We start from the raw sequence: 16,025 nt of genomic DNA on the forward strand, positions 1-16,025 counted from the left end.
CCAAACTTTATCTGCTTCTTTCACTTGCAGTGTTTAACCATGTAATCTAGTATCATGCTTCTGTCAAATTCTGGAGCCTTTGCTATCAGGCAGGATAAAAGTCTAACTCTAAACAAAGAAAAAAATAATGAGAGCTAACATCTATTTAATGAAAGATTGAAGTGAACTTTTAAAAAATCAGCATTAGGGTAGAGATGCAGTTTAATAGTTTCCAGAGTCTATATGTCTTATTTAAATAAAACCCCAGAATACCTTGATCCTATGAACCTCACACTTGCATGCAGCTTTTACATGCTTTGTTTAATGGCAGCATGCCTGCGTAAGCTTCTTTCAATGTTCTTTACAGCTTTCAGAAATAGTTTCCAATGCAACACTGTGGGAGAACAGAATGGAAATTTACCCTAGTGCATATTTCACAGGGCTAGAGCTTCCAATTGTAGTTTCAGTCCTTAAAATCTGAAAACGAGGATCTTTGCTTGATATGTAGAATTTTAACATTTTAAAAACAAAATTAAAAATTAAAAAAAAATCCTTCCAGTAGCACCTTAGAGACCAGCTGTTTGTTCTTGGTATGAGCTTTCATGTGAAGAAGTGTGCATGCACACGAAAGCTCATGCCAAGAACAAACTTTTTTGGTCTCTAAGGTGCTACTGGAAGGAATTTTTTTATTTTTTATTTTGTTTTGACTATGGCAGACCAACACGGCTACCTACCTGTAACTGTAACATTTTTGTTTACTTACTTCAGAACTAACTTACCACACATGGTCCCAAGTGGATTCAGTGTTCTTAAAGTGGTTAAAGTCATTATAGTTTGTGTAAAACATTACTTCTCCAGTTTAGCTAGTGCATATTCAAAGATCTCTTCATATGACTGTTTAAATAAATTGCTTTTCTAAAAATTCACTTATAGAAACTCTATGGCTTGGGTATATTTTTTAAGGTATTAAATCAAATCAGGAGTATGAAGTGATAACAGTAATAGTATTACGCCATGTCTTCAGTGTACACAACAAAATACCCATGGGCTTGATAAAAATGCTTATCACAATCCATTGGTTATACCTGTCAGTCAGATAAAAGCAGCAGCTACAAATAGTTGTCTGAGCCATGAACAGGCATATGATCCTTAAGCAATCCAACCATGGGCTACTTATCTGTGCTCCATTGCCACAACAACAATAATATATATAAAAAACCCTGTAAATATATTTACATTTAAAAATAAATACGCTGTATTATAAGAATGCTTAGAATTATTAGGTTAGTGTATGTGTTGTGCACACATCATGGGTATTATCCCAAAGCCACTGCTATTTTGTGACACTATAAAATATGATTTATTCTGTGGAATAGGCTGAGACTATGTGAATAGAATTTGAATGGTAGAAAAACGAACACATGTTAGATGAAAAGTAATTTTAATTCAGTGTCTTTCATTAATTAAAAACACATTTTCAGTAGATAGAAAATCATAGTTCCGTTGGGCTGAATCCTTCTAACTGAAAATGAGAGGAACCTTTCTCTCTTCCCAGAACAATTTCCCACAGCACTCTAGGAATAGTTTTCTACAAGTGCATCATAACCACTTTTGAATGAGCCAAATACAGTGGTACCTTGGTTTGCAACCGCTTTCGATTACAACTGTTTTGGATTACAACCACATCAAACCCGGAAGTGTGTGTCCCTTTTTTTGGATTACAACCCATTTTATTTTATTTTTGGATTACAACCAATTTGGGGGGAGGCCCCATTGGCGAAACCACTGCTTGGGTTACAACCTGTTTTGGTTTACAACCAGACCTCCGGAACGGATTATGGTTGTAAACCAAGGTACCACTGTACTGGAGAATACATGTTGTATCTGTATGTGCTCTGTATGCGTTGCAACACTTTTGAAGTCCATGTTGGTTGATGTGGGCAAGTTTTTCCTCTTGTTTACTGTGTCCCTGGCCTATAACCCCATGAAGCTCTAGGGATGCCACCGAGAATAGCATAACACCACAAGGTGGATTGTTGTTGTTTGGTTTGGACACATTAGCTATGACAAAAAACAAGAGCTAACACTTTGTCTGTCCTCTTTTTTTGGATCTGTGTATACAATAATAACCCTACCAATAATGCTCAGATGCTACTCATGAAACTATAGAATATGGGACAAAAAACACTGTAGTACCTAAGGGACTAACTAGCTTGCTGAAAAATTTCATGTTTCCCCATGTATGAAACAGACTGAAAAAGCTATAGATATAATATAAAGCAGGGTTAGCCGAGCTGTGATCCTCCAGATGTTGCTGGATCGCAGCGCCCATCATCCCTGACAATTGACCATGTTGGCTGGGGCTGCTGGGATTTGGAGTCCATCCTTGATATTCAGTAATCCCCAAGTTACCTAAGTGTGTGAAAGAGATTGGAGAGGAGAGTGAAAACTTGGGCAGAATTTTATGTCTTCACAGGATGTCTGAAGCAGCTACAGTGGTACCTTGGGTTAAGAACATAATTCGTTCTGGAGGTCCGTTCTTAACCTGAAACTGTTCTTAACCTGAAGCACCACTTTAGCTAATGGGGCCTCCCGCTGCCGCCATGCCGCCAGAGTACAATTTCTGTTCTTATCCTGAAGCAAAGTTCTTAACCTGAAGCATTATTTCTGGGTTAGCGGAGTATGTAACCTGAAGCGTATGTAACCTGGGGTATCACTGTATTTGATAATGTTTCACATATGGCATTGTCCAATGCAGGGGCAAAGGCAGAAAATACCATTTTTTTTGTCACTGCCCTGCTGATATTCTTTAGAGTATAACAATTCCCTAGATAGCCTAAGTGACCTCATGGGTCTATACAAGAGCAGGTAGTCTTTCAGGTAACCTGGTCTCAGTTTGTTCAGGGCTTTATATATTAGTAACAAGACCTTGAATATAGCCCAGTAGCTGAGTGACTATATGTGGTGTGTGTGTGCGTACACACACACACACACACACACACACACACACTGTATACAGAATCTGTATAACATCTTATTTTCTTTGTTTCTAATAATTTTCTCCTCCTGTTGAGTGGACTTGAACCACCCCCTTTATCATTCCTGAGCAGTTTAAGCTTTAAACCTTATCCTGTAGTTGTGAGGTTTTGTGTTCAAGTCGGCCTAGTATAGCACGGTGCCACTTCTCAAAAAAGATACTAATGGAGATGAAAACTTTCTAGACAATTATTCTGTAATGGCACAGTTCCCTAGAATTAACTACTCCCTGCTAGATGTGTCTCTTTAAAATGTCCCCTGAAAAAATCCCCCTCAGGTGGTCAAGGCTATTGTGGTAACACCTAGCACCAGCACAGGCTTAGTTCATTTTAAATGCAAATGAGTTGTAGGAATCAACCATGCTAGCAGTTGAAACTTAGTTACACTCACTGATGAGACAGCATTCTTAACTATGTCTGAGCATAACAGGTGCAGGGAAAGGAATGTGAAATGCACAGCTCTGTTTCCCAACAAATGTCACTCTCTGCCTCCCCTCCTCCAAAAAAAAGGAAAGGAAAGGAAAGGGGGGGGGGAAGAAAAAAAACAACAACAGCATTTTCTGTCTCTGTCAACTTCCTCACTCTGACTAATTGTAGGGCAACCTTACAACATTGGTTTTTTAATCAGGATTTGAAACCAGCTTCAAGGCTGTTTTAAAACATCTGGTTAGCCCTGTATCCAATCATGGCTAGCCTGAACTATGATCAGGTGGTGTTGATGTAGGCCTTAATGATTACTAGGGAGGGAAGAGGTTGTAGGAGAGGAGCACAAACCTGCTTGCCGCTCCCAAGTCCTTAGCTAAGGAAAAGGTAACAGAAAAGCTACACCCATCCTGGTCTTGCCATTAGATAATGTGATGCAGCCACCTCATTATGGGCAGCATATTGTTAGATTATTCATTTTGTTATTGCGGCATCTCCCAGAAACAGATGTCAGTGGGATTGTAGTTGTGCTGGTTGTAGTTAGAAGGTTTTGCATAGCTCATGGATATGACTTAGTTGGATTTTCTTTTGTAACACCTGCAGAATATGTAAGTAACATGTTTAGCTTCTGTCTGGATTTCTCAGTTAAAACTCTTGGATCTCTTATAGCAGCATCTAACCATTTAATTGTGTTGCTTTTATTGCTAAGCCCATTGCTGCAGTAAGTAAGATGTATTGTATTACTGTAGGTCAAAGGACTGCTTTAAGTTGCTCATTTTCCTGTGAATGTCATTTCTTCTGTGTGGGCCAGTGAGCAGCTCTTGGCACTCAGTTTCCATAAGCACATTTATGGCTGATGCATCACGATTGGGAATTTCCTAGCTTTGGCACCCATATTAAAATAATGCCTCTTCAAAGCCAATTAAGTAGAATGGTAGTTACCAGCTCATTTCAGAGTGTGATAGTAAACATAAATTGAACATTTTATATAAGAGGATAAAAAGAAAATTTTAGAAGTGTTTTTTGCCTCGAATGTTTGATAATTAGTTAACTATTAGCAAGGCCTCATAGCAGTTGTCAGGAAAATATGGGTCACTGTGGTAGAATGTGTTAGTCCAATACATTGTCTCCATTTTATTATGAAGCTGCTGAGGAAGCAGTGATATACAGCACAGTCATTACAGATCTATTGTTGCAGGGGTTCCACAGTCTTCTGTGTACTGCCATTAATTTATAGCAGTAAACAATATGTAGCCTTCCGACTGCAGCAAAGCAGAATCTTTTAATGAGGTGGATGTTATTACCACAATAAATCAGTGCATTTGTGTAATGTATAATTCAATGTGTGTATTCCCTCTGTAACTTCTCTGAGTAAGCTGATAGTGTATCATTGTCAGTACAACGCCATAGTTCCTTATTTGTAAGCCTTTTTCCCACATTTGGTGTAATACACACACACACACACACACACACACACACACACACACAAACATGGCATGCCTTGATGGTTGTCCTGTTGCCAGGTTTCAGAAACCAAGTGTAGCAAAAAAAGGGGGGGTTAAAAAATCAATACTGTGCATTCTGTTTGTATGGATCTCCACATGATACCTTTTATTTCTTTTTTCAAAAGAGAATTAAATCAATTCTAATTGGTTTTAGCTTTATATTCAGTGAATGTAATTCTATAAGTATTGATCTGTGGTGGTCTTATTTGTAGAATAATAAAAGCAAGAGCAGCAAAAAGCGTATTTTTGAAAGCTTTAATGCCATACAAACACAGTATTGTTTACATTGTTACTAAATATAATTTATTTACCAATGATCTTTGTGTCTTCCTTTTTAAAGCAAAAGAAAGCATTGCTGAATAGTGTCACAAAGGAAAAGATGAAGTACTGTAGATTCCATAATGGTTCTTTGACAAATGCAGTAGTTTACATCAGACTAAACTTAATTCTTCCTTGGAATGTTTTCTGCTGCAGATAAAAACCCTTTTATATAGCAACCACTTCTTTTAAAAACTATAATATTTCCAGTGGTTGATGACATTTTTTTCTTGGTCCAGAAAGGAGAAGAAAGATATGTACCAACCAAAGCAAAACAAAGTACAGTTCCATTGATAAATAGCAATATAAACGATAGTATGTCAGCCTGTTTCTATTAGCTATGTTGTCATCTACAAAAGTAACAAGGGAACAAGAATTCCATAAATGCTTCTAGTTTTCTAAAACTAATTTCTGCTAGTCTCTTGTGAATCAATTTTTTTCCAATGAAAATTGCGTCCCAAAGATGGATAAGTAGTACATATTTGGGGTAGATATTTGGTATGTGGCCGTCCCCCACACTACCTTGAGCCCAAGATGGAGTCTAGTGAAGAATTACATCTCTCAGCTCACAACTCCTCACAACTTAAATGCAGTTCTGTATTCATAAATTGCAGGTTGGGAAGGAAAATGTTCATTACAGGTAATTCGTATCTTACGCGTATTTTACTTATGAGATCGCAGCTTTGTGTGCTTGGATGGGAAATGATCATTTAAAGAAATAATATAGAATAATATAGAAAATGGGAGGGGCTGGTGGAAAGAAGGGGTAATGGGTGGTCTGTGTCCAGCAACACCCCCACTCCCTACACCCCCCGTTATCTTATTTTCTGTGGGGGTGGCTTAGAAACAGCGGCTCACCCAAATGCTGTCCCCTCAGGGACCAGAGCAGCAGTATCTCCAGGAAGGAGCCAAGCAGCAGCTGTTAAGAAACCTGGTACTGTAAGCAAGCTGGAGGGCTTAACAGCTCTCTGCTTTGGGTTTTCCATATTCAAAGAGAACATGGGCCCGGTCATGTAAAACAATAGAAATACTTAACTGACCAATCACATCGGTTTCCCCCCCCCAACAAAAGTCCTGCCCCCCCCCAAAATCCTGGCGACACCCATGAAAGGGAACAGAAACAAACAAACAAACGGAAAGTGGAGGGAGATGGGGGGGGGAGAGGTTCTAAGAGAAAGGAAGGTTTGTGGGTTTGTGGGTTTGCAGGTTTCCAGAGTGCTCACTGGAAGGACAGATCCTGAAGCTGAGGCTCCAATACTTTGGCCACCTCATGAGAAGAGAAGACTCCCTGGAAAAGACCCTGATGTTGGGAAAGATGGAGGGCACAAGGAGAAGGGGATGACAGAGGACGAGATGGTTGGACAGTGTTATCAAAGCTACCAACATGAGTCTGACCAAACTGCGGGAGGCAGTGGAAGTCAGGAGTGCCTGGCATGCTCTGGCCCATGGGGTCACAAAGAGTCAGACACGACTAAATGACTAAACAACAGCAACAAGGGAGAGAAGAGAAAGAGCAACGGGAGTCATAGAGTCATAAAATTGTACAATTGAAAGGGACCACACAGTGATTGAGTGGAAATGATCCATGCTATTGAATGCATTCAGATATTGCCAAGGGAAGGAGTTCCACTTCTGTTTGCAGTATGTATGTGAGACACTTGGCAATAATTACTTCATGCATAGCTGCCTTCTGCGAAGTTTGTGTTAGAGGATGATTTAAAATAATTCCTAGTGGAAGTAAGAAGATTGTACAGTTACATCTGGGTTGGAAAAGGTCACTTACCTCCCTCTTATTATGCTTGCTTACATCCAAATTCAAAATTCAAAACCATTTGATTTATTCTTGTTATCGTTATCATAGTAATAATAATAATGTACTTTGTGTTTAATTTTGACTAGTAATTAAGTGGAAGACAACAAATGTCAATATTATAATGTGATGAGTATGTTTCTTTTTCTCACCCATAGCCTATTGGGGCTCTGAATCCCAAAAGAGCTGCATTCTTTGCAGACCGCCATGAAACATGGGAAGATGATCAAGTTCCAAAGTTTCATTATGGCACTCATTATTCAACAGCAAGTTTTACACTCGCCTGGTTGTTAAGAATTGTAAGTAGACTTTGAAAGTGTTTTCTTTGAAATTTGTAAGGGAAGTTGTAACTAAGCATTGATTTTTAAAATCAAGGGGGTGGCAGCAACAGAGATTTTGAAAATTGATTAAAATCAATGGGTTCGGCCCAAATAACTTTCAGATATGATAGTGGCATTTGGAGGCTCACCTCCCCCTGCCCTTTAACCCTCCAGAGCACCCAAAAAATGCTTGGACAAGGGTCAGCGGACCTGCTAAGTCTACTGGTATTGGATATTGGTTCAGGGGACTAAGGGAAAGGAGTGTTTGTGGAAAATCAGGCAGAGGCACCTCGTATGTGTGGAGATGGAAGGTTCCACCACCTGCATTTTGCATACTCTCTCTTCCTTCTCAGCCCTCCATTCCACAACCCACCCCCCTTAGCAAGGTTCCACAACTGTCTGGTAGCATTTTATTTGGAGGGAGACCTTGCAAGGAGATGAGGGATATGGAAATCCAGATTCTGCCTGTAACTATCCACTAGCGAATCTCTGGACTCACCCCATATCTAATTATTGCCTATTAGAACTACAATTACTTCCAAATAATAGCAATGATAATAGTATTTTGTTTACACTTTTAAAATAAATATGAAAACTCTTAAAATATGTTTTTAAAGTTGGTTTCTCTCTATATGTTTCTTTTCGTTTAGAATTACTTTTTGCCTGCAAGTTTTTAATGAAACATAATCTGACCACTTATGGCAGAATTCATGTGAATCACTGATAAGTAAAATAAGCTTTTAAGATGCAATCTAGAAATAGAATTGCCCCTTTTGAAATAATATTGTGATATGTTTACAAACAGCGTTTCAGATGGTCAGAGGTCTAATATTTATGAAACAGGCCACGTTTCTGTAAAATAAACTGGAATGATGATTTATCTGATAGAAACTAATTTCTTTGGGAAAGCATTAGCAGCACATCATTAATTAAACCTTGTTATATTGGTACAAGCAGACATAAATCCTTGAAGTAATTTATTGTACTTTGCTAATTTCAAGCAATTATCCACTAATATGCGCTTAAGTGTCCTCTGACTAGGAGGAGGTTTTTCAATTGCTCAAACATTTTTCTTTCCTTAATTGTGAACTGTAAAGTTGCACATTCTGATGTTATAGTCATAGGAAAGTTTTGACTCTGGATAATATTTAGGATACAGAGAGCCCCATAATTAGTACCATACACCCCAAAGATCTGCTTTTATTGAACATAATTATTGCCCCTCTACCTCCAGGGCTAAATGCAAGCCACTTTGGAAACTGGAGAACATTTCAAAAACGGTTTGCAAAGAGTCACGATGAGGAAGTGCTTGCTGTTTAAACAAAACAATTCAGATATCTCATGGCCACCTGAAAGCTCAGACAGCCCCTTGGATGCATATATAAATCTAATGAATTAAATGAGTTTGATTCAGGCTTCAACTTTTGTTGACGGAAAGACTTCTACCATTATTAAACACTTCCTCTTTTTAATTACCTGAATATAAACATTCCTAGCTATAGTATCAGTTGTTTAAAAGGCATGGAAATACAGTGATTCAAAACGTAAGTGAATTTGGGAACCTGTGTTTTTCACTTGATTGTGTTGATCTGTAGAATGAGTTATTCTAGGAAAACAAGACGCATCTTACCACGTTGTTGCTTTTCTTTTCTTTTACTCTCCACAAAAATAAAACCTGTCAATAACCTTTAGTGTTTCATTTTAATTGAGAATTGGCAAAATATATTTCAGCTTCTGCTTCTCTCTTCTCAGGAACCTTTTACAACATTTTTCCTAAACTTGCAAGGGGGCAAATTTGATCACGCAGATAGAACTTTTTCATCAATTTCAAGGGCATGGCGCAATAGTCAACGGGACACCTCTGATATCAAGGTAAACTTCAGTGACAGTTCTTCACTTCCTATAGTGAGCTTTCATATTGATGATGTTCTATTAATACAGCACAATCAAAGTGCACACTGCTTTACAGAGTACAAAAGGATTGGTTACTGTGTTGGAGAGCTTAGCAGCCTAAGATTTGTCAGAGGGGCAACAATAGGAAATGAAGGGAAGTGGAGGCAAGGGGTGATTGCTTCAGCTGCAGTAGTTTGCTACACCAGTGAGGGTAACTAGGGTGTGTCAAATGTTCTTGGACTAATACTGAATGATTTTGAATCTATTAGGTTTGCTAGGCATATAACCTTTAAGAAGCTGCAGAAATCTGCTAAAAACTGTGTGCTATTTTACAGCATTTATGTAACTAAATATGCACCCCCAACTCCTGAACATATTTACACTACTATATTCAACATACTACATGCTGAGGTCAGAGATCAAGGACCACTAAGGTATACATTCAAAAATATGAGCAGAGACAGACTTTCGCTGAAAAGGCCTATCAAATCAGATTCATGCGTCTCTGAACTCTTAATATTATTTGCCAAAAGGGCAAAGTAACCACAGACTAACTTGGGTTTCTTAGTGTACTGCTATTCCCCCCCCACACACCTTTTCCATAAAAGAATAAGATGGTCACTTTGAAGGAGAAGAGACACCCATATGCTTATAGGATAATGATCTAGGAAGCTAATCAAAAAATTAAATTGTTAGACCCGGTAAAGCTTTAATCTTATAAAGTTGAAGCCCATAGTATTTAACTAATCCTCTTAACTTAATTAGTATTTGTTGGTATGAAGTAGAAAAAAAATAAGATTATTATTAAAAATGGTTATTACTGGTCAGGATGGAAACAACTACAAAGCTAGTTCCATAGTCCAAACCACTTCACCTGCATACATACGAAATGGCTTTTGGCATCCCTCTGTGCTTGTCACCTATGTGGAAAGGGAAGTTTGTATGGGCCAGAAAGGTGGGACAAGCTGTCCAGGAATGGCCTTGTAGCCCTGCAAGGCTTCCAGTCTTATAGTCCAAAATCTTACATGATGCTGGGACTTGACTTAGCGTTGGGTTCATTTTTGAGAACTCTATGTTCAAAATGTTTTTTTAGCCCACCTACGTTAATGCATTTCATTACATAGTTGACTATCTACAGTAAAAAACATTGTGGGAGATATAACCGTTTGACATTCTGTTTGACACTTGGCATATTATAGGTTCCAAATTAAATTACTTGTTTTTACTGACTATGTACTCCAAAATTACTATGTAAACGTAAGTTTAATTCTGTTCCAATCAGCAAAGTATTTAGCTGCTCACCTATGTGTTTAAAATAAATATATTTTATTTATGAATCTTTGTTTACCATGCCAGTATATACTAATAGTTTCATAATAAGTATTGTTTCTTTCTCACCTCAGAAAATAGATAAATTAAAAAAACCACCACTATGTTCTCTTAGGAACTATTTTCATTACTGCACCTTAGTGTCATTATGTGAAGCCGATCTAATGAATAATTTAAAAAATCATGATAACCAAATAAACAGTGATGATAATGTCTGTGTGGCATTTATCCAGCATTTTTAACTTATAAGCAAAGAAGCATGCTATAATTTAAAATTAATCCTTCATATATTGAATACATTTGGTTTTGCCATGTAGCATATAACTATGGCAAGTAATGCAAAAATGCAATTGCTTTTAAAATGATATGCACTATCCTTAAATCATAAACTGATTTTGAATGGTTGAAGGCTGATTTAGTATATACAACAGTGGCTTTAAATCACCCTTTTGTGCATTAATTTGCAGTGTCCGTTATATGGCTTATTTTGTCTGAAAGATAAGATGTTTACTTTAAAAAACAAAATGGCAGTGCAGTGAGGATACAGTGATAAGCAAATTTTAACTAGGAATGATTTGTTACGAGATAAACAAAATCATAACTGTATCTCAGAGATTCAGATAAAATCCTTCTCAGCAATTAGTGTCCTTTTTATTTTCCTGGAACAGAGAAACAGGGGGTGAAATGCACTCTGGCTTGCCCTGATACCTCCATCCCAGACCATCCAGCAGTAAGCCAATCATCCAGTAGGCAGGGCTAGGAACACTAGTCAGTGTTGATCCCCTGTGTCCTTTATTCCTCCTGTCCCCCACCACCAGGCACAATTCAGCACCCTCCCAAGGCTGAGAAAATTAGTTAGCCAGTGTTTTCTAGTTTCAGTGTAGCCTCATTGTGTGCTTCCTGCATGCTTGCAGCAGAGTCCAAGGCTTAAATCTGATACCTACACCACTGTCAGGCTTAACAAGATGAGCATGAACAAGAGAAGGTGCAGGGAAGACTTATGGAGTCAGGTGACAGGCTAGTGCTGTTGAACATTGTCTAAAGTTGCAGAGGTCTGAGCATGACTCAAAAGGATTTCAGAACACCTGAATTGCTGAAATTTGAGATCCACTGATCACTATTTCTGAGATCCAGTGGCATCACCATTAATGATGCTGATTTGGTAAGTGTCAGAGTATGCATACACGGATGGTTTTAAAACCTGCCTTTGACATTGAATGAATTCACCTGAATTCAGCCAGTTCCCATACAACTTTGTTCAGAAGAAAAGATGACTGTCCTTATTTGCTATATGATCCATCAGATGAAAATTATCTGCAGTAAAAGTCAAATTGTAGTTAACTGTGTCAAAGTTCACATCTGTCTAATATTTTAAAGGTATTTGGGGAAGGTAAAAAATATGCTTTACATTCTACACAACTGTGGAGTAAAAACATATGTTTGACTTAGAGAGAAGGAAGGTGGGGGAAAGCATTGGGATATATATATGCATATATATCACTTGACAAGAAGGTAACAATGAGAAAGGCACCTGCAATTTGCACATTTCCCCGCTCTGCCATTTTACCATTAATTTGCAATGTTTAGGCCAGATAGGCAGGAAGGAACTAATACAATGTATCATCACTCAAAAATAAAATATGCAAGGTTCAAGCAAAGGTTAAGCTGTAATTCAAGATTACTCTGATGCTTTGATCACTAGTCTTAGGGCTTTCATGACACGGTGACAAGGATTGGTTGTGACCGCATGTATGCTCTAAACTTTATTTCCTGGGTTGTGATACCAAATGACACAAATTGCTTCCAAAGCTGGCCCATGAGATTCTTCTTACAACATGCACTGGTGTGTCAACCAGTTTTCCCAGGTTCACATGCTCTCAATGCCAACAACTTACTTGCTCCCTTTCTTATCATTTTTGAGTAGCAGATTTCAGCTGAGAGGAGCTTCCTAATATTTGGCCAATAATCCATTTTATGCTGTAAAGTAAAATAAGTTGTACATATGTTTGCTAATTGTGAGAGTATCCCCTTCCCCCTCTTTTGTTGAGGGAAAAGAGAGTGAGTGAGTGGAAGGGAGGGAGGGAGGGAGCAAACACAATGACGTCTTGATGTAATTTGTTGAAAATAGATTGAAAGTGATAACATATATACCAGTGGAAGTGTAACAGTCAGCTTGTGCTGTGAGGCTAAGTTACCTTGGGGACAGATGTTGCTGTGGAAAATGTAAGACTGAAGATTTTTCTAACTTGATAAAGTTAGTTCTTATGAGCTTATTACTAACTAAGGGCACTTCCAAACATTGCTTTAATTAATGGCAATATAAGGGAAACAGGAAGTGCAATAGGAAATAACTCATTTAAACAGGTACTTATTGCTGTGAGGTGATAGTAGTCCTTCCTCCCATGCCAATCCTGCTAATCCTTGTGGTAGTAATTATAACAGGAATTTCTCCATCACACAGTCAAATAACATAATTTTTAGATTTAGAGTACTAATTGCCCACAAATGTATTAATATGATAGTACCCTCAGTTTGCTGGAGGCTTTGTCACTAAAGCCTATGTCCAAGGTCAGAGTTGTTCTCCTGCACATAGAGACAGACTTTAAACTACAAACAGGAGCTCTTGTATGTACAAGGAATCCTTCTTGCAGGAACTAAAATCTGATTGTCATTGTCAGTTGTGTAGGGGCTTTCAAATACACACACCTACACCTGATGAATGGTGTTTCATCCTCTTGTTCTGCTTATGGTCCTTGTGTCCATTCCATACCTTTCATTTATCTTTACATCCTTATGTATTTAAAACTAAAAGGGTTAGAAGAATACAACTTTGAAACTTTTGGGCTCAAAATAAAATAAAATAAAATAAACATTTTAAAGGGTCATTTCAGAGATATATTAAAGTTTTGAACTTAATTAAAACAAAATTAAAGACAGGTTTTCTTTAAATTATTTGTGCAATTCTTTGACTTCACTTTGAAGGTGTGAAGCAGTAGCAGCATAATGACACCTTTGCAAAAAGAGTAGCTGTTCCTGAAGGGGCATTTGGGATTCAAAAGGTGGGTGAGGAATCAGGACACTTAGTACGATTCCATTCCAAATTGGCTTTATGGCTTTGGAGTTTTATTAACATCAGAAAAGTTTCACAACTTCCTCTAGCTGAATTACTGCAATAAGCTCTATGCTTGATTGGTCTGGAAGCTGCAAATCGTGCACAATCTTAGCAGCTTGACTGCTCACTGAGGCAGAATATTGCTACCATATTATGCTGCTGTTGCTGAAAAAAATTGCACTGGCTGCCAATTAGCCACTATACCAGACAAATAAAAAGGTGCTTGTTTTGGTATTTAACTCCTGTACAGGCTTAGGGCCAGGGTACCTAAAAACTGACTCATCCCTTACATACCCAGTTTGTCACTGCACTGGATATCGCCTCCCGGAGATACCATCTTATCTAAGGTCCATTCTGCAGAATTTAGGAATTGGATCTCTCGAACGGTGGCACCTGCCCGTTGGCATACTCTCCAGATAAATATTAGATAAGACACCATTTCTGTTGTCTTTTCAGAAAACAGTTGAAAACCTTCCTCTTTCAACATGTTTTCCCCACAGTAAAGATTCTTTCCAGACTGTTTTTTTATATTGGAATAGTTTTCAGAAGTTTTAATTGTTTTACCACTTGTCTGTGGTCCTGGGCTCATATGGGAGAAAGGGCAAGATGTATGTTAAATAAATAATAATGACAATAGCTCACTTTTCCCTCTTGGAACTGATATAAATGTGATTAATTATTCATGTAGGTGATCAGGGAGACATGTGGTGTAGTTGTGTTTTTTTAAGTGATTTTAATAACCACTGCATTTAATTTAATGGATGCAGTTTAGTCAATAAAGTGCCTCCAAATAATTTGCTAGCATGTTTTTCTTTTGTATCACAGACTCATTTTGACCTTGTTATAGGTTAATTAGCATGACTGTATACAAATATATAGGATGCATATCTGAAGTTTTTCTCACAAGGACGGAGGTGATAATAGCTTAATTCTTGCTTGATTCTTCTTGTCTGTTCTCCGGGAACTCTGGGCTGACCCTGTCCATAATCTGATGACCTGCCATTGCACTCAGCTATTTGGAAAACTGTTCTGGCCATAGCTGACCCTGAGGGTGGTATCTGGAAGACCACTGATCCATTGACCCATGTCAAGAGTGGATTTAGAATCTGATCTACTGGGCCTCTTACATAGTTAGCCAGTGGAGCTACTCCACATAATGTGTTTTTCTGCTTATTAAATAGCATGCAGTGTTCACTTGTTAGAAGGAAGACCAATTTTACACCAGTTACTAATTTCCTGGAGCAATTACAAATATTAAGCCTTTCCATTCATGAAGTGCCCCTTACAAGAAAGTAATAGCTTTCCTGCAAAAATGTAAGCTTGCTTTAACTGTGCCTTCATTGGTTGAGACATTTATATAATGTTCCATTATAGCATATATAATTCAAAAAAAAATTTTTTTTTGCTTAGAAACACACAAAGTAGAAAAGCAATTGTAACCAGTCAAGACATGTGTGCCCACATTTTCCAACATGAACATAAAACTGAGGCCAGTGTATACATGTATTCAGAAAAAGCAGCCAGTTGCTTATATGTATGGTTGCTTCTTAAACTCAGTTTTTGGCATGTGGCTCTGGGGTAGTGATGCTGGTGTTCAGAAAATAACAAAAGCCCTATTGCATTAGAGAGCTGCTTGGGTTTGTCTGTTGCTGAATAGACTTATTTGTAACCAGCAATTCATACCAATTGACAACAAACAGATCAACTTTATAAGTTGACTTGAAATCCATATTTAAAGTAAGTGGATTGCACCCATAAATTTCATTCTGCTCCTAAAAGAGGAGTCGGTTCAATTTTTAAATTAGCCATTGTTTAATGGGTATTGTTGCTATTGCTGTTAGCAAAGAGATTGCTCTCGTAGATTGTGATACTTGCAGTCCAGTGGTAGGACTGCAGTTGGCTGTTTTTACTAAGCAAGTTTCAGGGTGTGAAATGCCTTTGTGGGACTTGCTTATTAGTTTTAGTTTTTCTTTATTAACTATACTTGTATGGGCAACTTCCCTTGGCAATCAATCAATCAACCAATCAGTCAGTCAGTCAGTCAATCACCAATACAAAACAATAAAAGCACTTGTTCTTTCTGGCAAAAAACAAAAACAAAATATTAATCTGGGCATTTCAACCCTATAATTCAAAGTAAAAGTTGTTTGAAAGGCATGGTGCATGAAAAGGTACAAAAAGGAATAAAACCTGGCCCTGCAGAGACTATAAGGATGGTGGCAGATAAGACTTTCTGGAGAGGTCATGTTGCCAGCACCAATAAAATGTATCTAATTTTATCCCTCTGTTGATGAAATTGTT

At 37.9% G+C, this 16,025-nt stretch overlaps 1 protein-coding gene across 5 annotated transcripts in view; it reads left to right on the forward strand.

Annotated features, from left to right (window-relative positions):
• LRBA (LPS responsive beige-like anchor protein) overlaps positions 1-16,025 on the forward strand; it is a 321,418-nt gene that overhangs the window by 226,882 nt on the left and 78,511 nt on the right. For all 5 annotated transcript variants that reach the window (XM_033160146.1, XM_033160148.1, XM_033160147.1 and 2 more), the window contains 2 exons: positions 7,229-7,369; positions 9,143-9,262. In XM_033160146.1, coding sequence (XP_033016037.1) covers positions 7,229-7,369; positions 9,143-9,262 — 261 coding nt within the window. The remainder of the gene's footprint in view (positions 1-7,228; positions 7,370-9,142; positions 9,263-16,025) is intronic.

The sequence above is a fragment of the Lacerta agilis genome, chromosome 9 (assembly GCF_009819535.1).
Source record: "Lacerta agilis isolate rLacAgi1 chromosome 9, rLacAgi1.pri, whole genome shotgun sequence".
Taxonomy (NCBI): domain Eukaryota; kingdom Metazoa; phylum Chordata; class Lepidosauria; order Squamata; family Lacertidae; genus Lacerta; species Lacerta agilis.